Consider the following 25,489-nt stretch of genomic DNA (forward strand, 5'->3'; position numbering starts at 1 on the left):
TTCTGGCTACAACAGCTTTTGGCTAGTTTAACATTCTTGCTTTGCATCTTTTAGCAAAGGCATGGCAGTAGAACCTCCACCAAAATGTAAGCAAAGAATATTCCAACACATTGTCCTGGAACAGCCCAGTGTGTCATGCATGTCAGAAGTAAAACCTATTTGGTTTTAGATTTTATCCTTTTAAACATTTCCAGGCATTAATATCACATTTCAGCATTGAGAATGAACTCTGTTAGCTGGATTTTTATGGTTTACATTTTTATGTATACATACATTTTAGTGTATGACTAACTTGTCACAGGTGACGGGGTAGCAGTTCTGTCAAATCCAGCTAAAATATTAAGAGAAGATTAGTGAAACACTTTGGTCCAGTTTTATGGGGTAGATGTTCTGTACCTCTCTAGCTGAAGCTTCAACACTTTAAGAAATTTAAATTCACTTCCAGGAAGGATTCCCGTGTTTTCCCTTTAGACCTAATACATGAAAGTTCTATAGGATGGCGCCAGAAAAAGAAGTGAAAGAGATTTCTTTAATTACTGACAGTTTTATTATCATTGTCTTTTACACTGCCTGCATATGAACAAGTAGTTTCAGAACCTTCAAAAAAGCTGGAAGTGAGACATTTTTTAAAAATGCCATAGAATTACTAGGGAGTAGTAAAAATAAATTACAGCATTGCAAAAATGCATTTCACTTTGCCATAGAAGCTTTACTATTCCATTCTATACACATTATTTTACATGTTTTACAAGAGACATGAGAAATAAATTCACACGAACTAGGTGAGACAATATACTAACCAAAGGCACTGCCAACAGTATTTTGCGCTTAAGGAAGGGGCCAGTACGTCCATCCTAGACGCAGCTCAACTGACTGTTGAGAATTTGAGTTTCAAGATCTACCAATTCCTGAAATGCCCCATATTTTGAAAAAAAAAAAAAAAAAAAACACAAAAGAAACAGCCCTCCCCTTTGCAGGAGGTTTTCAGCAGCATTCACGGTAATTGCATAAGAAGCCATGCCTTCTACAAAATGTTAAAGACATGCTGGGTTCCGGGAGGGGAGAGGGAGACAGTCACCAAAACTCTAGTAGAAAACAACAACAACAAAGAAATCTTTACAACTTTTAGCCAGAAAGATAAGGGATTTAAAAACAAGCGTCTGGATCTTACTTCTCAGAACCAATGGCAGTTTTTACAGTGTTCTTTTTCTTGACTCAACAGAAGTATTTATACAGTGCTTTCGAGACTCAAAGCACTAGATAAATGTTATTTAAATTACTTCACAAGTGCACAGTGAAGCAATAAGTATTGTAACTGGACAAACAGCCCCAGAGCAGGAAAACTGCTGCTCTGTTTGGGCTGCCACCATGTTGTTGAAGGTCATCTGGGTGTAGAGTACAGTACAGCTGGAGGCCCTTCCTGCACCGCGTGCCAGAGGCCATAGCCCTGTTTTAGCAAACCTTTTTACGCTACTGACTAAACCTTGAGCTGGGACTAAGCTTGCAGAAAGTGGCTTTTATACAAACCGAGGGGCTTTAAGTGATGCAGGTACTCTCTTACAGTTTATAAACAAACATACTCAAGTATAAATCTGGAAGAAAAAAAAAAAAATCCCAAGCAGTCACCTTCAAGAAAGAAACAAAACAGTTCCTCGTCCCTCTACGGACGAGAGCAGCCTCATCACAACAGTACTTTAGGTAACGGGGGGGTTCAGGACTGACAAGGCCTCTTGACAAAAGCCCCTTCCAATTTCTACCTTAGCCCAAATGCAAAGTTTTCACACTTAGGAAAAAAAAAAAAAAAAAAAAAAGGCACTGAGGTAAATTTTAGACTCTTCTGCATTGTCTGTGGTAACTGTTACCCAATAACCTGTTGCCTCCCTCCCTGCTTCACGCAGGTGGGGTCACAGCAGTCTACAGCGAGCTCAAAGGGACACTTGTTCATCGAGTCAATAGGAAACCCTCTCACGTGCTCCATCCGAATCCAGCTAGTATTCACGTTCCATTTTCCCTTTACGCTTTGTTGCGGTGTCCTGTGTAAACAGAGGGAAGACTGAACCTGGCTGTGTGCAGCAGGATCGGTACAAAGCACCGAGAGTAAACTTGGGGACCATCCTCTCTCAGACTGGCATCCCTGGAACCTCTCGTGCCCTTCCGTGATCGCTGCGTGGCGTCGAGAGCAGGGTGGCTGGTTGGAGTTACGGCAGTAACCGACGCTCCAGCTCAAGGATTTTTATGAAGGATTTTTATGCAGTGCGTGCATCAGAGACGGTGGGAGCCCTGACAGGGACAGAGACGCTTACTGCCCTCCCCTAGCACCACGCAGAGAGCGAAACCCGGTAACCTTCCTGGACACGCAGGCAGAGCACCGATGGCGAGCGGGGAGGGAGGGAGAACACGACACGGGCACAGGGAGGGAGAGGATGGCGTGTCACGGACAGGAGAGGTGGGAAAGCGCAAGGAGGGTTAGCAGGAGGAAGTACAGTATGGGAGAGCGGTGGGCGGAAAGCATCTGAGGCTAAGGGTTCCCTTGCTCTTCCTGGAGCCGAGGCTTTCCCAGGCAGGCAGCCTGCGCTCTCGGTGCTGCCTCACGCCCTGGCCCTGGTCGGAGCTCCTCTCCCTCGGTGCCAGACCTGTTCGTAGCTCAAAATCGGTTTCATTTGTGAAAGGGGTTTTGAGCTTTCCTGGGTTAGTCTTTTGGATATGTATTGCTAAATGTTCAATATCAAACCATCGGCCTATGCCCCAACCATCACCTTTGCACTTTTCAAACAGAATTTCCTAAAACATAGATCCCAGTTCCTATGGAGTAGAAAACTGGTGAAACACTGGCTAACTTAGCTAAGCATTGGGGGTATTTGCTTTAATTCACATCTGTTTTCAAAACTGGAAGTTAAATAGAATGAAAATGGATGATTTTTCCTGGAATTAATATTACCAAGTTTCAATCATACTTACTAACAGACTGTTCGGGTGTTGCAGCTGCCTTGGTGTCATAACTTTACTTTTCCCTGGCTATCTTAGCCCTGAACGAGTCCATCGGCACTGGTTACAGCTGCAACACCCACGTGGTTTGGCGCAAGCGCCTCTTCCGCTTTATCTGCTGCTTCCTGCGCTCTACTTACGAAATGAGAACTCGGGCACGTGAGCACACGCAATGAGCCGCAGCACCGCCGAACAAGAGCAAGCAAGTCGCTGGGAGGAGTGTGAACAGCAAGCGTTACCCTGCTCAAAACATCAGCCAGTAGACGTTCCTGTTGGGTTTAACGCTGAGCGTTTTCCACGAAGCTTCTCCATCGGATGGTACAGCTGAAAAGCGAACCAGCAGCTGCGTTTGGTTTGTTGACGGGCACAGTTTTAAAACAGGCTTCCCCTTCTTTGAGTGGTTCTGGTCCTGGGATAAGAGGTTTCAGAAGAACAAAACGCTATATGTTCGTTTTATGGGTGCTGTGAGCCAGTCCTTAAGGGAAGGGTGAAGAGGGAGAGTGACCGCTATAAGGTGTCCTGAGAAGTGTCTTTTCATTTTAAAAATATTATCTAGCTTAGTCTGATGCCCGGTGCCTCCTGAAGAGTTATCCAGGCTTGCCTCTGGCTTCTTTCAAGGTCTGTTGCAGTCTCTGTTTAAACTTCTCGTACTTCCTTTGCACTTGCTGGATTTTGTCCTTTTCTTCTTTGTCCAGTATCATCAGGAAGTTCTGTAGCTCTGGGATGGAGAATGCGTCCCACTGCAGAAATAGCAGAAACAGAGGGAAATTAAGCGCGCACCATTCACCTTACTGCTTTTGTGGTGTTTGGGGTTTTTTTTCCCCTGAATCTGTGAAGAGGAACAATAAAAGACTTTTAAACATGTATCTGATCTGCAGGTAGCTTAATCTCACAGCGTCATATTGTGAGAGAGACGGGATGATGGGCTACAGAATAAAGGATCATCCCAGTCCTGAGCCCCCGCGACTGTAGATTTAATAGAAATCATCTTTACTCAGGTGAATTAAAGCTCCCACTGCGAGGGACGGCACAGCTCCCTAAGGAATTTAAATATCTATGGAAATAGTTGACACAGCATTCATCCACACTTCTTATTAAAAGGGGGAGCGAGGTCCCAGCAGGCAACACCACCCAGCAGGAGCCAGTTCTCTTAGTTTTACTGCAAAGTCATCAAAACTGTTTGAGCTTCAGAGCTCTCGGCACGGATTGCCAGCAGACAGGCTGCTCCGGCTGTCACCTACAACAGCGTCGGGCTGACGGCGAGGGACAGGCAGACCACAGGCTGATGAACGCGATCGCTTAATAAATAGCACTTTGTATCTGCTCAGCGCTGCCGCGGGCAGCCCCTGTTCCTGCGGCGTCCTTACCGACCGCAGTCCCACTCCTCCGGAGGCACGGCACATCCCGAGCTGCCCCGCGGCACGGGAGGCAGAATCCCTCCAGATGCGGCAGCTCCCAGCGTTTGCCTTCGTCATGGTGGGGAACATGATTGCAACCAAAAACTGACTGTGAGTTTATTACCTGAAAGTCCCTGGCTTCTATTTAAATTAGTGGATTACGTGTAACGGCATTTAGCTAATCTAATTATTGAGGATTAACTCTGGGATGGCGTTGCTTGGTTCTGTAAATAGATTATGGGTTGGCCATCAAAACTGGCTTCAGCATTTTCACAGCTCAAGTTTAAATTTTTTTAAAATCAACATAATTTAAGAACAATGAATTACCCAAATTTTTTTTTTTTTTTTTTTTTTTAAAAAAAGTAAGGTACAAGCAGTCCCATTCAGCTGACAACTCAAGTTTGGAGAAAAGCTGGTATCACAGTCAGCATTCAGAAGGCAAACCCAGCCATCAGAGCAACCTTGCTTGCGTGGCACCGCTTCAACCCAGGCTGCCCCCGCCGTACATCTCCCAGCTCCGCGACGCTGCCACGCGCTCCGCAGCGCTGTTAACATTCGTGTAAAAACCGAGGGAAAGAGTCGCCGACATACCTCCACTTCCCCTGTTTCGTTTTCCTTCAGCACGAAACTGAGCACATCTGTGTCGGGGCCCGCCAGCAGCCGGAGGTACAGGGGGTACTCGGTGAGAGGCAGCTTCTGCAAGAGCACTGCAAGGGGACAACGGACAGCCACAGTGAGATCTTGGCTGCCAGGGCAGAGGAAAGCTCCAGGAGGCCAACTGGAGCACGTCAAAGCAGTTCATGCTGCTCAGGATCGTAGCGGAAGTGGCTGAGTCTCTATCACAGATCCCTAATGACCTCTCTGTTAGGTCTCAGGTGGCTTCAGCCCCCTTCTGAAAACTAGTAATTCCCCTTAACTTAAGCAGCATCTGGAGGTCAGGCCATTTATTCATCTGAAAGGTAGACGTTGCCTGCCTGACACACCACCGAGTCCTAGGTGAATGCTTTGGGTACGTTTCTGTCACCCAAAATTGTGAGCAAAACCCGTCAGCCGCAGGACAGCTGGCGGGTCCGAGGGCATCAACTCACCTTGCCCATCTTTCCGCATCTCCTTGAAAAGTGCAAACTTCTGAGGATTATCCACCACCATGAATTTCTTCAGGAGCCCCTGGATCACCTCGCTCACCGTGGTCGTGCTGCTGATGTGGAGCTGCTTGATGGCATCCAGCGGCAAGTAGAAGGAGGTTCTCTTGTCCGTCATATCGGCCAGGTTCACCTCCTTGAGGGCATCGTAGATGGACTGCGGCCGGATCCCCGCCGGCACTGTCACGGGGCGGCGCAGTTTCAAATGCACTTTAATGAAACCTGTGTACGTCCCATCGTCGTTCTAAAGCAAAGGAGAGGGGGGCTCAGGCTCCAGGGAGCCGTTCCAGTCCTTTCTTCCCCACCCCCCTGCTATGAAGGGCTTTCTGGTCTACAGCGCTGCAGCCTGCGGGGTGACTGCAGGACTTTCCACCCCTCGGTACTGCTAGGGGCTTGAGAGTTTCTTATTAATCATGTTAAAAGTAACCAGTAATTTTGGGTTAGTCACTATGGATTTTCTCCTGTTCCTTCCACTTGGTAAATGACTCATTCCTTCCTCGCGTCTGTGCGATCTCATCATATTTAAACCCAACGCTGCTACGAGTCAGTTATGGAAACCATTACACATAATCTGTAGTTGCACTTATGTGAGGATTTGAAACGTCTGGGAAGGTCTCTACGCCTCGTGTTCAGCACGATCTCCCAACCGTATTCCTCGCGTTTTATCCCCCACTTACGGGATTCTCACATGTCCATGTAATAAATCATCATCCAAGATCAGCCTGTCTCACGACAGGTCCCTTACCCTTCCCTCAGCTCTGCAAAAATGCAGAAATCAAGAGAAAAGCCTGGCTCCATACAGTCCATCCGCGGGCGCCCGGCAGGAACGAGCCGAGGGATCCAGCTCGGGTGCTGGGAGCACTGGCCTGTGGTCCCACCCCAGGGCCACCACCAGCCGCTGAGCCCAATCGAGTCCCAGGGCCATACCAAGTCTCAAGATTGTATTTTCTCTAAGCTTCAAGAAAAGTAAGTCAAGAGCAAACATTTGGGTCCCAAATGACTCCTGTAAGTCAAGGGCTGATAAAAATCAAAGGGCGAGAGATTCCAGCAGGAATTACTGTGCAGCCTTCACAAGGGAAATCGTTCTAAATCTACTATTTTAAATAAACTTCGGGTTTGTTTTCAGATGTTGCAAGCACCAGGGAGTTACGTAGCTGCTGTTCTTAGAGGTTCTACAATTTAGTTATTTCACTCTTTAAGAAGCTTTTCCCCCTCTCTGTAAAATCCCGTGCAGTTTGTACCTTTGCAGTACTCTGGTTTGTAGAAGAGTTGATCTCCATCTCCTTGTCGTCTCACCACATATCATCAGCGTGGCGATAAGCAAGTTTGCAATCAAAGCTTCAAAGCATACGGCATCTACTGTGGTTCTCAGACCCCTGCTTAAACAAGCCTGGCAGTGCCGGAGGAGAAAAGCATCTCTTTTTCTAGACAGGCTTTGTGTGTCTAAATACACTTCGTGTTTCTAAATCCACTTTGCGACAGCTGCTGAACTGCAGTGTCGCAGCCTGAGTTTTACCGTGACTCATCCCCGCTAGAACAACGTGGGCTCATCTATTTGTGGCAAGTCGTTCGCAGCACAGGCTGGCCGGAGATTACTGTGCCAGCGCTCCCGGCCGAGAGGGGACGGAGGCAGGGAAGGGTTCTCTCAAGCGCGGGTGCCTAACGCTAAGGAAAGCCGAGCAGGAGAAAAAGCAGATCGGGTAAGGACGACAAGAACATCTCAGCTGCCACAAGCCCTCTTGCCTTGGAGATGCCTTCCTATCGCCTGGCTCAGTTCCCGGCCCAGAGAAACCAGCATCGGTCGCTCTGCGGCAATAGAGCCCAATACTCACCAGCTTCATCAACAGGCAGTTTGTAACTTTTGCATTGTATTTTTCAATTTTCTGTTTGATCTCCTGGATGGTCGGAGGCTCGGGTTTTTCTTCTTCTACCGTTTGTGTTACATTCTGAAATCAGAAGAGACAGGCTTTAGCTGGTTTATATATTGTATAACGCTGCGTCTGTTCAGCTCTACTTTTGCTTGGGAAACGCAGGAACGAAGAGGCTGCGCGGATCCTGAGCTCACACTAGCAGCGATGGCGCAGGTGGAGATGGTCCCTACGGCCAAGAGGCTAAATGTGCGGGATGTCCCTGCCCCAAGCCATCTCTGTACACCACTAACAGGCAGCGGAGGGTAACACAAAACCCACCACTTAGTGGGACACCAAGACACAGAGCAGTACGGACATCCCAGCACAAGCCAGGGCAAAGAATCCAGCCTCTAAAACCTGCTTTCAAAAAAAGCCGCCCGTACCTGCTGAGCGTTTCTTTGCTTCTTGCAATGCGGTTGAAAAAAAATCACATTCTATTTCTAGTACTCGTGGCTCTGCCTACCCGAGCCAGGCACCCCCTAAAAAACCCAGGGTGCTCCTCAACCAGCTTCCAGCAGCTTCACCCAAGCGGAACCTGAAGTTAAATCTCTGCTAGATTACTCCTCCTTAGCCTTGGAAATTATAGCTCAGAGCAGTAAAAATCACACAAGCAGCAAGCCGGCTGCACGACTAATACATCAGTCGCTGCAAACCCAGTCAAGGCATCCCAGCCCATGTCAGAAACCGTTCAGCATCTGCCCGTGCGTGGGCTCACCAGGAGCAATGGGTGCTGCTGCTCACCCAGGTTTTGGGGGATTTCCTTTTGGGAGGCAAAGCGACAGATTCGGCGCATAGGTGGGCTTTACCTGCAAGGTCGCACGTGGAAATGTCGCTACCGAATAATGGGAAAACACGATCCCGTGGCGGAGAGGCAGCTCATGGGAGCTTCCCAAATGTAACGCAGGGTTTAGCGCATTTAAGCGGAAAGGCAAGGAAGGGGTTTGGACAAAGTGCCAGAGCAGAGCCCGGTGCTGCCGGCAGCACAGGCTGAGCCGAGGTGGGACTGGGGGCAGAGTCCAGGCTGGGAAGATGCTGCCATGGGGTCGGAGCGACTGCAAGACCTGTGCTAGAGGGGAGCAGGACCACAGTGCCCTTTACAGGCACCTGAAAGGGGCAAAGCAAGGTGCTTTCTGCAAAGAGGGCCAGAGCACGCATCTCTGGGCTACGCTGCAGGCAAGCGTGCAAAGCACCGCCGAGCCCTGCCTGCCCCTGCTCCCCGCCGCTCCTGCCCAGCTCCAGGGAGGTGTCTGGGGCCACGCAGCCTCCCCGCCTCGAAGGCGGGCAAGCAAGGCTCACGGGGTGCTGGCCACCTTTCTCCAGGGACACGCAAGACAGTGTCGGGGGAGCCGGGAGGGAGGCTCTGATGAGGCACCAGGAACACGCAGTTGCAGATGGTTTTCTGCAGAGATGAAGGTTTGTAGCAGCCTCGAGCGAGAGCCTGAGCCACGCTCCCACCTCCCATCTGCCCGAGTACCGTGGCACAGGCTGCGAAGGCCCGCGGACACCCTGGAAACGGGATGTCAGGATGCGATCCTCCACCATCGCGCCCAGCGTGACGGCAGAGCCCAGGCACGCTCAGGCGCTGCGGGAACACAAGAACCAGCAAGTTTTTTTCCAAAAACCTGCTGGAAGGCAGGAAAGCATGCACCAGCACATACGGGCAGGGATTTTATGTGTTCCCACCCTAAGAGTTCAAGTGCAGCCTTGGCAGCTGCAGAGCCCCTCGAGGCTCCTGGGGCTGTCCCCGGGTGCTGGTGCTTTGCCTGCACCACGCAGGGGGGGTAAGGAGGGGAGGGAAACCCAGAGCACAAAGGTAACGCTACCGAGCGATGGCCAGACAGGCAGCAAGTACTTCTGCAGACATCCCTCTGCATCCCATCTCCATCGCCTGGGACTGTGACACCAAGCCCAAAGCGTGTACGCAGGACGAAAGCACCCTCTCACCTTCAGCATCCATCTGGAGCAGTCTTGCAGAGTTAAGGGCTCCTGTAATAGTGAGATGGAAGCAAGGACTTGTGTGACCCTGAAGTAAATTCAAATTCACAAGTGGGCTAAGAAAAATCTATTTAAAAAAAAAAAACCACAGGGGGCTAAACTAACCCAGGGGTTCCCTGGCTGCACGGTAAAGCACAGCAGCCACCTTTGGGTCTCCTCACGGGAAATAACCTGCTGCAAGGACAGGACTGCGCCGACCGCGCCGCGGGTCTCTGCGGGCAGCTTGTGAGGACCCACGGCTGAGCAGCATTCCCTGCGAGGTGCCGCTGCTCAACTCCTGCCCTGAGCGCGTCGCCAGCCCAGGGATGCTGGTCACGTCAAACCGTGGTGCCGGATGGAAACCGGCAGCAAGAATTACAGCCTGCAGCAATACGTGCTGTTCACTTCTTTGCACGATCGCTGGAGCTCTTCACCGGCTTCTTCAGCCGCTTTCCTCACCGGCAGCGGGACGCGGGTCCAACAGTGGCATTCAAGAAGCCTCGATGACTTTATTGCCACAAGACCACTGGAAACTCCCTGCATGAGGCTCGTCTTGTGCTTCAAGGTCTGACACCGCTTCAGCCCAGGTTACCCAAAGCCCTTCAGCAGAGGGGTTTGCCAGCCAGCCAGGAGGGCAGGTCTCCGCTAAAGCACAGCCTTCAGCATCCCAAAATCCAGACCTGCTGCAAACAAGCTTGCGTGTGTGCCGGACTATGCTCCGTGGGCTGTATTTCACAGCGCAGCGCTCTGCTGCCTTTCCATAACTCACCACCTTCCCCGGAGACAGGCTGTGAATACATTTCACCGGCGCTGCCTGAAACTGCGAGCAGCGCTCCCATATTTTATGTGGGCTTGCTCAGAAGTTAGCATTAGCGGAGAGCAGAAAGCGTGAAGGGATGTGCTATCAAGGCTGGTACAGAACAAAAACTGTAACCTCCAAGAAGAAAGAAAAAGGGAAAAAAAAAAAAGCAGCAATTTTAGGAGCAAAGCCCGTCTCTTCCCAGGCAACCCCGCAGCACATGAGAGCAGGATGCAGCAAGCTGTAAATAAGCCAGGATCGCTCCAGGCTACCCATGATATTTCTTTTAGGAGGAAAATCAACCACAGGACAAACTGAAATCCTGGTTGCAATCTGGCAAGACGGCTACAGTCCTGGGACTCGGAGGGCCCCAAATTCATTCCAGCGATTCCCAAGTGAGAGTTCACGATTTCTGCTTGAGACAGACAAACGGTACGAGACCTCTTGAAATGCAGATCCGGAGCAGTAACCCAATGGAGGAAAGCTGACATTGTATTACAGTCTCCTTCTTGTTCACTGCCTTAAGAAAATAAAAGCAAAGCCTTCCTGGAGTATTTAAGAATTACACATAAACACCCACTGATCATAATGGCAATTTCAACTGCATGATTTGACAAAAGTCCTTAGGCACATGCTTCACTGCAATCTATTGACTGCAATCGGTCTTACATGGCTGCACACAGGTGCTGGGCTGGCGTGGGAGTCTTTAAAAATAATGCCATGGGTAAAGAATTTCAAAAGTAGCACTGGGGAAAAGGGGAAAAAAAAACCCAACAAAAACTTCCCTTTAAGTTAGTGGAAGATATGCACTCAGAAACCCTCCACTTCCTCACATCACCCATTTCACAGCGCCGGGGACAGGCACAGCCGTGCTGCCGGCCCCCACCCCAACTGCACGGCAAGCGAGCGCCGGGAGACCCCCGGGACCGTCCCCTCCTGCACGCAAAGAGACTCGTGGCTGCACGGCACAACCGCAGCGGTAAGGCATGCTGCGCACGTACGCTACGCTTCATCCGTGGCACAAACACAACCCGGTGCAGACCAGCAGCCATCCAGACACGCACGGCAAGAGCAAACGGAGCGGCTCAGCCTGTCCCTGTCACTGCAATTTGCTTTTCTCCAGTGGGGCAAGTCCCTCCCCTCTTGTGATGGTTCCAGCTGAGGAAAATAGCGCACGCCAGCAATTAAGAGCTTTCGGAGCAGCTCGTGTGCCGATGCCACCCGGTTTCCATGGAGGACGCACGGCGCACCCAGGACCGCAGCAGCCTGGAGCGGTGCCGGTCCCCAGGGTTTCGCAGCAGGCACGCAGCAGACGCTAATTGCTTCACGCTCCAGGGAATCTAAATCACTCGCAGCGGGAAGCCTGGCTCAGGAACACGGTGCTGGTGGCACCACGTCACAGCTCTTGCACCGTGTCCCCTCACAACTCCATCAACAAACCCCTGCCCAGCCTCCAGCACCCTGCCTTCCCGCGCCTGTGGCTGCACGGAGCAGCCGTGCCTGCTGCGCTCTTGGCTCGCTCGGTCCCCCGACACCCCAGTGCACCCCGATCCTCGCAAAACGCTCGTACTCCTCCGGTCAGGCAGCGGGTCAGCTGCACTGCAGAGCTCTGCTGAGCATCCTCCCCAGCAGCGGGACCCTGCCGAGGCACCCAAAGCTGCCCGGCTGCTGCTGGCGGAGTCCGAATCTTGTTCCCGGGAGCTGGAATGGGCCGGTGGCTGGGATAGCTGCTCTGGCAGGGGGGCAGTTTTACCCCTCTTGCCGGCTACTCCTGCCCCGGCAGCGCTGGGAAAGGCAGGAGGCAGCTCAGCTCCCACCTGCACCAAGGTTTTCCCAAATCCCTGCCTTCCTCTGCCCATCCCGCAGCTTCTTGATGCTCAGACCCTGCTCCGGGAAAATATATTAGGAAAGAAACACCACCCGTTATTTATTTATTTACCATGTCTGTTTGTTTTGACTAACCCAAACATAAGCTGAAGCATCCACAGACCCCAGGATCCCACTGCACACAGGAACGTACCGGCTCCCGCGCCCGCCGCTCAGCCAGCATGGCCAAACCCCGAGAGCAGCGCAGCACCTCCGCCATGCCGAGCCTTCGTCCGCGGCTGGAAGAGCGAACACCCCGACATCAGGATTGCCCCAAGGAAATGGGATTCCAACCCTTGGCCATCACAACTCCAACAATTTACGTGATTGTGCGGCCACAGCTACAGGTAACAGGTTGTTCTCTCCCCTTCCACGTGCAATTGTAATTGAAAAAGAAAGCCTGCATTACAACAATTTGACAAATACAGGTTTTAATGGCCATATTATGTTCTCTTAGGGTTATTTTATAAGTCATCTGCCACCCAGAGTGGAATTAATTTGCTTTCATTAAGCTTCCAGTGTCAGATGGTTTAAATTGTGCTGCAGTGGAAACAGCTACGGTGTGCAGAGAGCGACCGACCTGCACTGGAAAACAAAACCAGTGACCTTGCGCAGGGCTCCCAGCTCTGCCAGCAGCTGCAACTCAGCCGTGGATTTAAAAAACGCATCTCCAAGACAGGAGGTTGTGCACATGGCATAAAGCAGCATGGGAATCCCGAGCCCCTCATCCCTTACACGTCAGTTGTGGTGCAAAACCCAAACCAGAAGTTACCACTTCCACAGTGCTAACGTTAAGTGGGCTTGAAATGTAGCTAGGCTAGTTCTTAAAACTGCTTTGATTTTAAAAGGAAAACTGCAACATGTTATGAAAGTCAGCTGGACCAATACCGCAACAAAACACTGCCAGCATTGCAAAAAAGCTCTTCGCTTTCCCCCCCCAGGGACGGCACGGGAACAATCCTCCGCCAGCTCACCTCCCTCCTACACCCCGGGGCTCAAGGGAAAGAAAGTTTTAATAATAATCTCTTTCCACGCAGCAATCCCACCACGGGGCTGACGAGCGCAGCGCACACGACAGCACCCGGACAAAACCCGAGGGACACGCGGGGCCACCGGAGCAGAGCTAATGCACACCCGGGCGGCTGCCCCACGGCACCCAGCGCGGCACCATCCCAGCTCCGGCAGCTGTTTGGGGCCAGGGGAGCCCCGAGGGACCGTGAAGGGCAGCGGGGCTCCGAGGGCTCACCCCTCCGCCCCTCCTTGCTGCTCATGGCAGCGATGCTCAGGCACGTGCTACGCCACGAGCCCCCAGCAGTGACCCCCCGCACGCCCCATGGCTGGAGGCTCTGCTGTTCTGTTTTACAGACCAAAACCCGCCCGCGAGCAGGACCTGAACCAGCCCAGCAGCACCAACGCCGTGGTGGGGGGAGCCCTGGGAAGGGCGGCCACGGCCGGGGAAGAGAAGTGCTGTTCCTTCCTTCATGTACGATTAGATCAGCTGCTTCTTGCTCTTCACAAATCTACCCCAACCTCCGGTTTTGCAAAGTTTCTGGTGCAGAATATGCAATGCTGGCTGAAGGAAGAAAAACAGAAGCTATTAACCATAAACCGTTGCCACATTTCCTGTTATACTGGGACAGGATGAAACAAGCTGTAACAAAACAACAGCTCGGTAACTCTGCTGGCACCTAAACCCTGGCAGTCGCTGCTGGACCTGCGGCTCTCCTGCCTGGAAACCAGGGAAGAGCAACATCAGCCACCCTCGGGGACAGCCCGGCCGCACACCATGACGTCTGCGTGCCAGCCTGCAACACCAGCACGTGCAACTGGAAGGAAAGCGATGGCGAGACTGGAGCTGCCGGGGTGCTCCCACTCCCACACTGTTAAAAACCTGAGGCAGAACATTGAGGTCTGTCTGGCACCCATGGCCACGCAACCACCGCTGTCACCTTGCTGGCATCATTTAAATTCAGCAGGTGAGGGGTTTACCATCCCCTATGAAACTGCCATAAAATAACTTGCAGACAGTCGTGGCCCGCAGTGAGACACAGGTACCCACGGGCTGCACAGGACCAAGCCCGGCCAGGGTGACGTGGGGCACCCACAGCAGCACCGAGGGGTGAACCTGCCCGCATCCTCCCCCTGCCCATCACAGCAAACGGGCTCCCCTTCCATAACCTGCATTATTTCTCAATTCTAAGAAACATCAATTGTAAGAAAGGACTTGAGCCTCATCTGGCACTTGGGCTGATGCTCGGCAGGATAAAAGCCGCCCAGAACAAGCGTCCTGGGGAAGAGGCAGGCGGCCACGACGCACAATGTCCTTCGCCTGGGGCTGCGGCAGCCCTGGTCCCAGCGAGTTAGCCACGCCGGCCTCCTCTTTGCAATCTACCACTCATCTAATGAGCCGTGAGCTTGTGACAGGCTGTTATGGGGGAGGTAAAAAACCCATGAAGCATCATGATTCTGGTGACATACTCTCGAAAGAGCGATTCTAAGCCAAGAAAGGCAACAACGAAGCCTCCATGACAGACTTTTCTGTTTAGCAGTTTGCAAGGATGCCAAGAGACACGCTCCATGTCCAGCTGAAGAGCATCCTTCCTACAGCCTCTCACCTTGGTAGCGGTCAACCCCCAACTTAAAAACCTTTTTAAAGCAAGCAAAGGCAGCAGCTCTGCGCCACGCCAGACCTCCCTGCTGGGAATAACAGCTCTAGGCGGGACCTGGGAGCTTCCAACACCACTGCAGTGGTACAGAGGGGATGGTGCCCTCTCCCCTCAGCTCCCCATCCCACCGCAGCCCCAGCCGGCCCCGAGGAGCCAGAGCGTGGTTCAGGAGGTGGAAGACCGGCAGCTCACGAACGACGGCTTTGCGAGCCATAAAACCAGACGTGGAAAGGCACCGTAGGTAGAGAGGCTGAGCGTGCACTTCCACGGGATGCTCCTTGGAGCGAGGGCTGCTCCCCCGCAGCCACAAACCAGCCTCAGAGACACTCTCCCTGCCCCCTCGCTCCCGGCCAATTTTCCTCACCAGCTATTTAGTTAATGAATTTGAATAGCAGAACAGTGGAGATGGATTTGGCCCTGCATCACCACGTTCTTGGCAACGACCGTTTTATCTAGAGGCAGAAGTGGCCAAGTCCTCCCCGGCGTGCTCGGGCACAGGTCCATCGCCATTTACATCAGCAACGCTGTGACAATTTACGTTCCCAAAAACGCAGCCCAAGCTCCTATGTTCAGACTGCAAGAGTATTTCGAAGAGCTCTTCTGAAGGGATTTTACACCTCAAGGCATCAATCCTCAATTCCTCTACTTATTAAGGAAAGATTTGTCTTAAAACATCAGAAAACCAAGCCTGAAGAAGTGTGTCCGAGCATTGCTGGGAGGGGAGCCGTGGTTCAGAGGAGCATCACCAGCTCATGCCCTGCCACCACTATCACACCACAGCACGGCAGACTGGAGAGAAACATGAAAGCTTCAAATTTTAACCAGAAACACGAGAACCAGCAGCTCAGAACTGTAAATCCAGCTGCGGCAGGGAGCGGTGGCAGCTGGGGGTGGCCCGATCACAGTCACCAGAGAGCTGGGACATCTCTTGCACAGCTCTCCATCACTACCAAACACCCAATGCCTCCCCCGTCACCACACACCCCCACAGTTCACAGCACTATTTGGGGAAAGGATCAACTGCTCAAGCATGGACAGGTGGGGGGAAGAATCATACAGATTTGGAACAAAAACCACGCCAACCCAAACAACAACAAAAAAAAAACCCAAAACCCAACATATTTCACTCCCTTTGAGAAATTCAAATGAGATGCTGTGGTTTACTTTGGGGTTCAGAGGAAAAGGCAGAAGACAGGAGAGCAGTGCATCTCTAGAGAAGAGGAGAAGGATTGTTGCTGCATTTCAGAGAGGTTAGAGGCAAGTGAAGATGGGCTCGGTGTTTTGATTGCCATGGAGATTTTACTTAGAAACTGCTTTTCCTGCCACATCCCTGCTCAGCAGCGAGAGCTGAGCAGGTCTTCCTGGGGAGAGCTCCATCTCAGGGGGGGTCTGGGCTGGACAGGACCCCAACCACACCACTGTCTGCGTGCACAGAGACCAGCCTGGCGAGACCCCGGCCCGGGTCAGGGGGGCTGGGTGGATCAGAGGGATCTGCTGATCCCTTGGGAACCGATCGCAGCCTTGCAGGGCCAGGAAAAGCCCCTGCCCCTCCCCAGGAGAGGTGCCCCAGGGCCACCCCTGCGCCAGACCCCCTGCAGACCTGCCTCCCCCTCTGGAAATCACTCCACGCTCCGACAGTCCTTCGGAGGACGGAGACAACAGGCCAAGGGCAGGACCCTGCGCTGCTCCCTCGACATCGCTCCAGGCAGAGCTTTGCCCACCCAGCCCAGGCAACACGCGCCTGCTGGTACCTGCAACCCACGGACCCGCACAGATGCTGCGCCTGACGGCCAGCCAGTTCTGGGACTACGGGGTTTCTCCAAGGCTGGACGGGAACTTGGAGATCACCTCATCCAACCCCTGCTTGGGTTTCAAGCACCTCCACCCCTGGATCCCACCCCAGGTGAAACTGCATTCTGTCCCTCTTGCGTTTTCTTTTCTTGGACAGAAACTTGCCCCTTTCTCCTCTAAGCCGGCTCTCCCAGCAGCCACCGATGCAGGACTTGAACAGCAATTTTGCAGAGTTTTAAGCAATCACGCTTCAGGCAGAAGCCACTGAAGCCATTCAGCTGAAGAGTCACAAAAACGCCAAGTAATAGATCTCCGGGGATGAGGTCACATCTGAGATCTAAAACGGTTCTTTGCTAATGAAGAGTGATTGCGCTGATGGTTCTGAAAATAAAAAGGAATTACAAAATTCCTAGAAAGAGGCTCTGCAGACTAATACGGTTATTTCAATCAGAAAAATCGTTTCTCTAATCATAGTGATCGAATTCCACTCTCTATTTTTTTAAATGGCAGGAGGCCTGTCTGTCTCCTCCTATCCCACATTCAACACATTTCCTCTATAGAGATGGTTTCCCAGGTCTTCTAAGAAATGCATCCCAAGTTATCCACATTTAGCGTATTCCTGCCCAGCGCAGGGCATGCCCATGGGCTGGTGGCTACCGTTGCTGCAGTGCTGGCCACCCCGTTCATCCCGGGCTCAGGAATCCTCCCTGTGCATCTAAGGATGGACAAACGTTGCCGTTTGCACCCAGCAGGTTAACTCACTTTTGGGTCCAAGCTGATGCTTTCTGCCCGTGGCCAGGAGCAGATACCGTACCTGGTGGTGGAAAGCAACGCTGCTGCCACACGCAGCTTTTGTGCTGACTGTGGTGGTGGAAACGTTCCACACTCAATAACATTGCTCAAGAGAAGATGCCAAGTAAAAAAGGGGGGACAGGGACTGAAGCAAAACCCAAGGGAGATGTCCACCTTGGGGATACACCTGCTCCTCTGTCCCCTGCTTTGCTGACTGCTCCCCAGCACGTGCTCTCCTTGCTGCTCTCCACCCACCGTCCGGCCCAGCCTCACCAGGCCACCACCACCACCACCACCACCTCCTCCTCCTCCTCCTCCTCCTCCCCCCCACCACACTGCAGGGCCAGCTCCATCCAGAGCTGAGGTCGAGCTTCACGTTCCTGCAGGACCAGCTCCATCCAGAGCTGAGGTCGAGCTTCACGTTCCTGCAGGACCTGCACCACCATCAACCCCCCAGCATGCCAGGAACCCTCCAAAACCTTCTCCCACCAAGGCGTGAGGATGCTCTCCACCACCAGAGAAATGCAAGGACCCACCTCCGCACACAGACCCTTTACACAACATCATTTGCTTCAGCAGCAAATTTTATCTGCGTGGTGTTGTTTTTTTTTTTTCATGCACAGGAACCATTTCCTCCTCGTAACACCAAACCCCCAAAAGGCTCCATCTTCTCCAACAGCCGCGAGGTCTGCCGCCCACGCCGGCTGCATTCAGGTGAAGAGTCAGGCAAAAAGGGGCTGCGGCAGCCCCTGACCCCTCTGCAAGGGAGAGCTCCCGAGCACGAACGTGACCAAGCTGATTTCGAAAGGTAGCTGAGGATCTGCAGCACCCTGGCTCAAAAAGAACAGCATTAAAGCGGCGCGGGGTGCAGCGCCTATTGCACGGTGCTCTTTTACATCTACACAAATGAATCATCAAATGACATTTAAAAAACAGCAGTACGTGTCGGTTAATCATAGCGAGAGGGAGCTGCTGGCTAACAGGGAATATCCCACGTTAAACCCAAGGGAGCATTTCTTCAAAGATATTAAAATAAAATTGCCAGTTAATTTAAACTCTCTCCCAGGTCCAGCCCCCCAGGGAGAACAGCCCAGGTCACCAGGAGAGCCCTCTGGACCCCGCGCTGCAGAAAGCTGAACCCCAAAGCACCTGCTGAGGATTGCAGCTCAGCACCCTCGGGGCTGCAAACACAGCAGAGCCCGAACAGGAGTGCGTCGGTGCTGATGGCTTACAGGGGAATTTCGAAGTGAAAAAGCTGCTCCCTGGGCCAGATCTCATCTCAGGGCTCTTGTTCCTGAGTGAAACCCCCACTTCCGCAGCAGCACCTTCTCGTCTTCCCCTTTTATACTCAGTTCAGGCTGGGGCCCCAAAGTTTGACAGGGATGTTTTGTGTTTTTTTTAAATAAACACTTAAAAGCCATGAATCAGCCTTGTCAATGTTACTGATACAGAAATCTTGTCCTGAGGTGAAAGCACTGCCCAGCCAAGCGCTCTCTCCTTCTCCAAGGCAAGACACATGCACCCAACTGCCCAGAAAAGGACCAGATTCACCACTGTGTTAATAAGTTTGGAGATTAATTTAATCCTGTAACTTTCCCATCTCCCTATCCACCTGCCAGGTGCAATTTTCACCCATGGTGCATATTTTGCAAGGCCAAACCCCAGGTCCCTGGCCAGAAGCCTGACCCGTGGATGACAGCTAGCAGGGTTGCCGCTTGGCCCCTGAAAAAAACCACATTTGGAGTCAGCTCCTCCACCGTGGATTCCCCGGGAAGGGGCCAACCTGGCATGCAAAAGGTTGAGACATGGCTGAGAAAAATCTGCAGCAGTGCAGACCCCCTCCACGGGAGCAGGGAGCCTGCAAGAAGCAGGTAGAGCCTTCCTCCCTGCCAGCAGCTCTGCCCTGACTCCAGCTGCAAGCTAATTTTGGCAGCACCTGCAGCCAAACGTGCAGGAACACCGACATCTCCCCACGCCGGCAATCCCCCCACCTCCCTCCCAGCACAGCCCTTCTCACTAGTTTTTAAGCTGTTACCTTGGCAGGGACCTTGTTTGGCGTGCTCCGGAAGAAAGAGGTTTTTGCTGTGAAAAAGCAATCCTCGAGGTCTTCATCCAAGCTACAGTAGCCGCTGCTCATGCTGCTGCCGATGGTCATCGAAGCTCAGCAGAGGCGAGAGGCCGAGCGTGCACGGGGCTCGCCGGGGGGCTCAGGGGGCCGGCGACCATCGGCGGTTCCTGCTCCGGCTCCCGCGCCAGCGGCAAACTCGCTCTCACATCCTCAGCTCGCCGGCACTTATCTGCAATAGCTCCTTCGGCTCATCCTCCAGAGCCAGCGGAGCTATTTCTCTTTAACAGGCAGCCGTGCTGGGTAACCCTTCCCTCTCCTCCTCCACCCACCTCCCTGCGCAGCAGCGCTGGGGCAGCATGGAAGGGGCAGAGCTGCGAGTTTGCTCCTGCTCTTGGCGCCCGGGTTCGCTCACTGCCTGCAGTCTGGTCCCTCGGGCGCCGCGCATCGCCTCCCCTTCCTGCGCTCGCCTCGCACCGCGCAGTCCTGCCACTTCCTCTTGCAAAATTTTTCACCCCGCTGCACGCCAGGGCCGAGATGCTGGGCTTGGCCCTGGGCACTGCCTGGCCCCCAGGTACCCCCAGCACCTCCTTTGCTACCCAAAAATACATCGCCATGGCAGGCTGGCTCCTTGCTCCTTCCCTCTTAGCGCATCCTCGAGAGCTGCGTTGCATCTGCTGTCTTAGGGAAGCAAGCCCGGGCTGGACCGAGCTCGACCACGCTGCCAAAAGGTGGTGGGGAAGGGTGCAGGCTGGCGAGGATGCGGCCTCAGACCCCCTCCAGGGTGCTGGGAGCCCCTGGTCATCACGCTCCGGGAAGCAGCGGCTGCCTCTCCGCTCCGCAGCTAATTTTAGAGCAGCGGGAGTGATTTCAGCAGTGCTGGCACCCGGCTGAGGTGGCTTCAATTGCAGCCCAGGAAAAAGCTGTTCAGCTCCTCCGTCCAGTGTGCAAGAAGCACTCACTCCAGACTGATTAAAATGCTGCGTTGGCCTTGGAAAGAGCCTCAGAGTGACAGCATCATCCCTGTTCCCCTCTCCCCTGCAGCCTCTGAGCCCAGCCCGGCTCAGAGCCATCCCCAGATCTGCCTCCTCTGTCCCGGCCCCTCCAGAGTCACCAGCATCCCGCTAACACCCTCCATTTTACCCAGCAGCTTTTAAAGCAGCTGTGACCTTCCTCCTCGTTGAGGATCACAGGTATTTCTGGAGAGCCGGGCAGGGGAAGGGCTCTGCTCCCCACAGGCTATCGTCCTCCCCTGGCACGGGCTCCTGCGAGGGGCCGTGCATCCACGGGATGCAGCACATCCCGGCACGGGCTCTCCCAACCCACCAGGAAACCGGTGTGTAACCACGAGCAGGTTGAAGGGACTAAAGAAAAGCCCGACACACCGCGTTAAAGAGGACTCTGCTTAGGCAACGCGATGTTAATGCACACACTAACAACTCTCCACCGTATTTCAGTAAAGAAAGAGGGAACGAGGCCTGAAAGTATCGTGCCACTGAATAAATCCATCCACGCCCACACTTCAAATACCTCACGCAAGACCCAGCCAGCCCATCCAAGAAACAGCAAAGAATGGCAAGAGGTACCGCGAAGGGCAGACTAGGGGTACAGGAAGGTTTCCGTGCCTGGGGCCAGCCTGGGTCTGGAAAGGAAGGACCGGAGAGAACCTCGATGTGAGAGAGTCACAAAAATCGCAGGAGATGTTCACATGAAGAGAGCGGGAAGTTTTACACCAAAAGCAGGAGTGCTTTTCCAGGCCACGCACGCTCAGATTCGCAGAGCTCGTCACTGGGTGTTCTGGCAGTTGATGTGCAAAGTCAGACTCATCAGAAAGAGCTTACTGGTAAGTTATGAAAAATGACGGTTCAGATGCAACCCCAAGGAGTGCCCAGGGCACTGCTCACAGGGAGGCCGCAGCAGCAGCGCGCCCTCCTCGCCCTGATGCTTCTGATCTCCTTCAGCATCCACCAACCGAGCAGAGAGAAGACACCGCCGTGCCCTGACGGCTGTTCTTATGTTAATTCCTTCGCGTCCTTTTCAAGGCACAACTCTCACCATCACCAAGTGCTATTTTTACGCCAAGCCAGCGAGTGCGGGGAGCTGGCAGGCAGCAGCCTTGGCTCTACTCCCCAGCTTGACTACCTGCAGTAGGACCATCGGCAAACCCCTCCCGTAAACCGGGGCTGTCACTCGCTCCTTCAGGTCACAGGGCTCCTTCAACTGGTCCAAAAGGGCTCCAAGATCTTTGCACAAGCTGCCATCCATGCATGAAAACCTCTTCCCCTCTTGATAGGTTGCAGATGGTGTTTGACACCCTCCCATCTGTATCTGTTAGCTGAAGGACTTAAATCGCTACAAGCCTTTGATAGCTCTGCACCCCACAGCCAGCAGCACCCCATGAATACAAACTGGGATGTCAACGTAAAGACTAGCGGGAGGATGCAACATCTGCATCTCAAAGAGGAAGGCAAGAATCCAAATGGCGTATTTACAAAGCAGCTTGTAACGCTGCAAATAAATAAGCTGTCCTCTTAGCAGCACGTGTGCTTCTGCAGTGGCACAAACCTCCTCAGCTTCACAAGGCTATATTTAGAGGGGAAAGAGGCTTAAATTGAGCATGCGCAACATGAGCAGAAAGCGAGCGCTGGGCCGATGAAGGGCACGGGCACGGAGTCCTCACCGAAGCCTCAGCCCCGGGCGTTTGAGTGGGAACAGGACGCAGCCAGCTTTGCAGTGCCCCATGCGAAGCTGGATGCACTCCCACTGCTTTGCCTCACCAGCTTCTCCAAGAAGCCTTCGCTTTTCCATTGCGGTCCACCTGCTTGGGAGATCAGCTGCATAAAAAAAAAATCCAAGCAAAAAAAAAAAATCCAACTAATTTTGACTCATTGGTTCAACAGCAGCTCCAGTTCATGGTTACCTGCACAACAGCCCCCAGAACCCACCCACCAGTGACCTGCACCGGCTCAGAGGTGGGAAGTGCATGACCAGCTCTGCTGAAACCAGGGGCCAAACTCCTGGTGCACCAGCCAAGGCTTTTGTCAGCTTCAGCGGAGCCTGGGTTTCACCCCGGGAGGCTAATCTGGGACCCAAAGGGAAGGCACTCCTAAGTACTTTGCTGGATCAAAGCCCAAATTATTAATGCCTGGTATTACACAGTGACAGTACTTAACTACGTGATATTAAAGTAGCTATTTCTCTGATGCTTCTAGTTTGCTTACATTTGATAACTCTATTTAATGACTTCCAACTATGCCAGCTATTAATTTAAGTTTCTTGTGTTTTCAGTGAGCAATCCCCTCCCTTCCCCTCGCTAATTCAGGCACCCTATTAGTCTTTTTTTCTGGAGTACTGACACCATTTTCCCTCCATCATCTCCTTTCAAGCAGCAAAACCTGCCTGGCCAACAGAAACACACCAGGAACGTGGCTGTGTACTCAGATCGAGTAAACCTGAAGATGATTTCTCCCTGATTACCTATTATCCACAAACAAGAACAGAGCTTTATTGCAGTGATTTATGCTCGTTCACCCTCAAACCAGCCCACGCACCTCCCGCCCCCCCTTGCAGCCTCTCCCAGCACAGCTAAGGAGACCCCAGACAGGGCTTTGCTGTGCCGAGGGTTCAGAGGTGCGATCCCCGACCAGGACCTCGGGATGCGTTTATGGATTTCTGTTTGCGGCTGTAATTGGAGAGATTTTTGTTTCCTCGGCACAAAATGCCTCCCCCCTTCCCGGGATCACACCAGAGACGCGTCAGAGTGATGAATTACCACGAGGCGCAGGTTCCATGTTGATTATTAGGACCATCAATAACCCCCGGCTGGTGTTATCACCCTGAAGAAACAAGCCTTTCTAATTTTTCTAAAAATCGAGCTTTTCTCACGCTGCTGGGGGAAGCCTAACGACATCTGAAGGAGATGTAAACACACACAAATCTGGCTTCACACCCTTACACAAATACCTCAAGGCTCAGTGGAGTATCCATTCGGAGCCCCTTTGTAATGCATAACTTATAAGATAAATCCCATCTAACTTCAGGTTCCCTCCTGACCAGCAATCGCCCAGCCACGTAACGCCAAGACCTTGCACAGCGAAGAGCAGACGACAACCAAACCTCACCACGGGCTCCTCATGTGCCCCACAGAAGCCCCACATCTTCTTTAAAAAAGCGCACATTTCCATTTCCAACTTTGCACAAGTGCATCAAGGTCCTCAACAAAGAGGAATATAAAAATGCACAGTTACAATAAAGGAGAGAATACAGTTTTTAAAAAGCATATAGAGATTGAAAAGGCTTTATGCAAGTCAGATCCACTTCAGGCAGGTTTCTAAGCAATGTTTCAAGCTTCCAGCACTAAGTATCTTGCATCTCCACTGGCGTGGCATCATCCAGTCTCGCTGTGCCCTGTTGCACACGCTGCAGCCTGTCCCACCAGACACCCACACCAGACACCCACACCAGACACCCACACCAGCTCGCAGGCATCACAGACACCACGGGACCCTCGAGGGGATTAAGCAAACACTAAACCTTCCGGAGTGGCGCTGGGGATTACTGCACATCCCTAATACAGATTGAAGAGTCTCAATCCTCTGAGACTACTGAAACTCTTAAATCAAAGCTATTAAGCCGGAGCTCCTTGCGAACTCTGTGCTCGCGCTCTGCCGAGATGCGGGAGAAACGCTCCTTTGCTGCTCCTTCTCAAACACTTTGCATCTGGTGCTGGGATGCAATTCAACGCCGGTACTGACCCTCCTTCGCAGACACCAGGACACGGCCGGGCTGCAGCACGGGGGCTGACGTCCCCGGGGGACACCGCTCCTCTCCTGCCCTGCTCCAGGCAGCCTGGCCGACAGCAGCGTTTTAAACACAACGTTCCTCCTCGCACACGTTTACAGCGAGGGGATGCCCACGCACGCGACCTCCATCACGCAGGCGGGGCGTGCAGGCAAGACGTACGCAGTATATAGGCAACTCGTTAGCGCTGGCAGGTCTGTGGCACCGACAGGCTGACCTCTCTGACAAGACCTCCCCCTTGTAAAAACCCTTCAGGAGCAAGAAATCCGGTCTCTGAAGGAGATGCAATCGGTCAGCTCGAGGCCGTTGATCCCCCCCCCGCCCCCCGAGCCCCCTCCCCGGCGTACCTGGCTGCAGGGCGGCAGGAGGGTGCCCTCGGGTGAGAGCTGGCTCTGGCACTGGCCCGGCCGGCAGCAGTCCAGCTGGATGAGGCTGCGGCACTCCTGGTGGCACGTGTATCGGCAGTCTGCACGGGAGAGAGATGAGAAAGTGAGGCACCCGACAGCCTGCTGTCGTGGAACGGCGGGGGAACCCCGGGAAGGGACAGGGCTCCTGCCGGAGGGCAAACCGATGCTTGTGGGCACCGGCACGGCCAGAGCTGCCAGCCAGGCACACGTCCCCAGTCCGGCACGCTCCTGCAGATGGGGAAAAGGACCAGAACACCTCGTCCAGAACAAAAACTACTCCCACACCCTCTTCCCAGGGAAACCTGTGTTTCTTGCTGCAATGCTGTGGCACAGGCAGCGTTCCTGCCTCGCGTTCTGCCGGCATACTGATATACAAAGTAAAGAATATGGTCGAGTCCCCCCAAACCACGGGGTACGCCACTCCCCAGCTACGCTCCTTGGAGATGTCACTTGCACAGCACCTGCAGCAAAAGCTTGAGGAAAGGATGCTTCATCTTCCAACATCAGGGGGGAAAAACCATCTTTGTGTTAGGCAGAAGTCAAACTATGTAAGGCCACTAAATAGGAACACTTCAAGGGCCAGTTACAGTAGTGGAGGCACGGATCTACCATCAGACTGCCAAAAAGCCACCCCTGGAGAGGGTACGGACACGTCCTGGGCCACGGCAAAGGCGGTGACCTCCCATCCCCGGCGCACACGCTGCCCAGGTGCAATAAGGCATTTACGTAGCGTGTTTTCTTTGGATGCCGACCCGTCCTGTAAGACATTAACTAGTTCAAGGTAGGAATTGCACAGATGACTCCACAGAGCCCAGGTTTAACCTCTTAGGCGTAAGGTCCCGCTCGCCCATGGCTGCTGAGGAGCAGCGTTCGGCACAGCCAGCTCCATCACCAG

General features: G+C 53.0%; 1 protein-coding gene across 2 annotated transcripts in view; it reads right to left on the reverse strand.

Annotated features, from left to right (window-relative positions):
• Positions 1 to 524: 524 nt before the first annotated feature.
• Positions 525 to 25,489, reverse strand: part of RASSF5 (Ras association domain family member 5) — a 34,818-nt gene continuing 9,853 nt past the window's right edge. The window contains exons 2-6 of one of the 2 annotated variants that reach the window (XM_054804021.1): positions 24,535 to 24,653; positions 7,357 to 7,470; positions 5,471 to 5,768; positions 4,974 to 5,089; positions 525 to 3,725 (exon numbers count right to left, since the gene is read on the reverse strand). In XM_054804021.1, the coding sequence (XP_054659996.1) occupies positions 3,573 to 3,725; positions 4,974 to 5,089; positions 5,471 to 5,768; positions 7,357 to 7,470; positions 24,535 to 24,653 (800 nt within the window). In that variant the 3' untranslated portion in view covers positions 525 to 3,572. Of the gene's footprint in view, positions 3,726 to 4,973; positions 5,090 to 5,470; positions 5,769 to 7,356; positions 7,471 to 19,357; positions 20,211 to 24,534; positions 24,654 to 25,489 lie in introns of those variants that run through there. The other variant, XM_054804022.1, reaches the window with a different exon arrangement.

Source organism: Grus americana, chromosome 25 (assembly GCF_028858705.1).
Source record: "Grus americana isolate bGruAme1 chromosome 25, bGruAme1.mat, whole genome shotgun sequence".
NCBI classification, from domain to species: Eukaryota; Metazoa; Chordata; class Aves; order Gruiformes; family Gruidae; genus Grus; species Grus americana.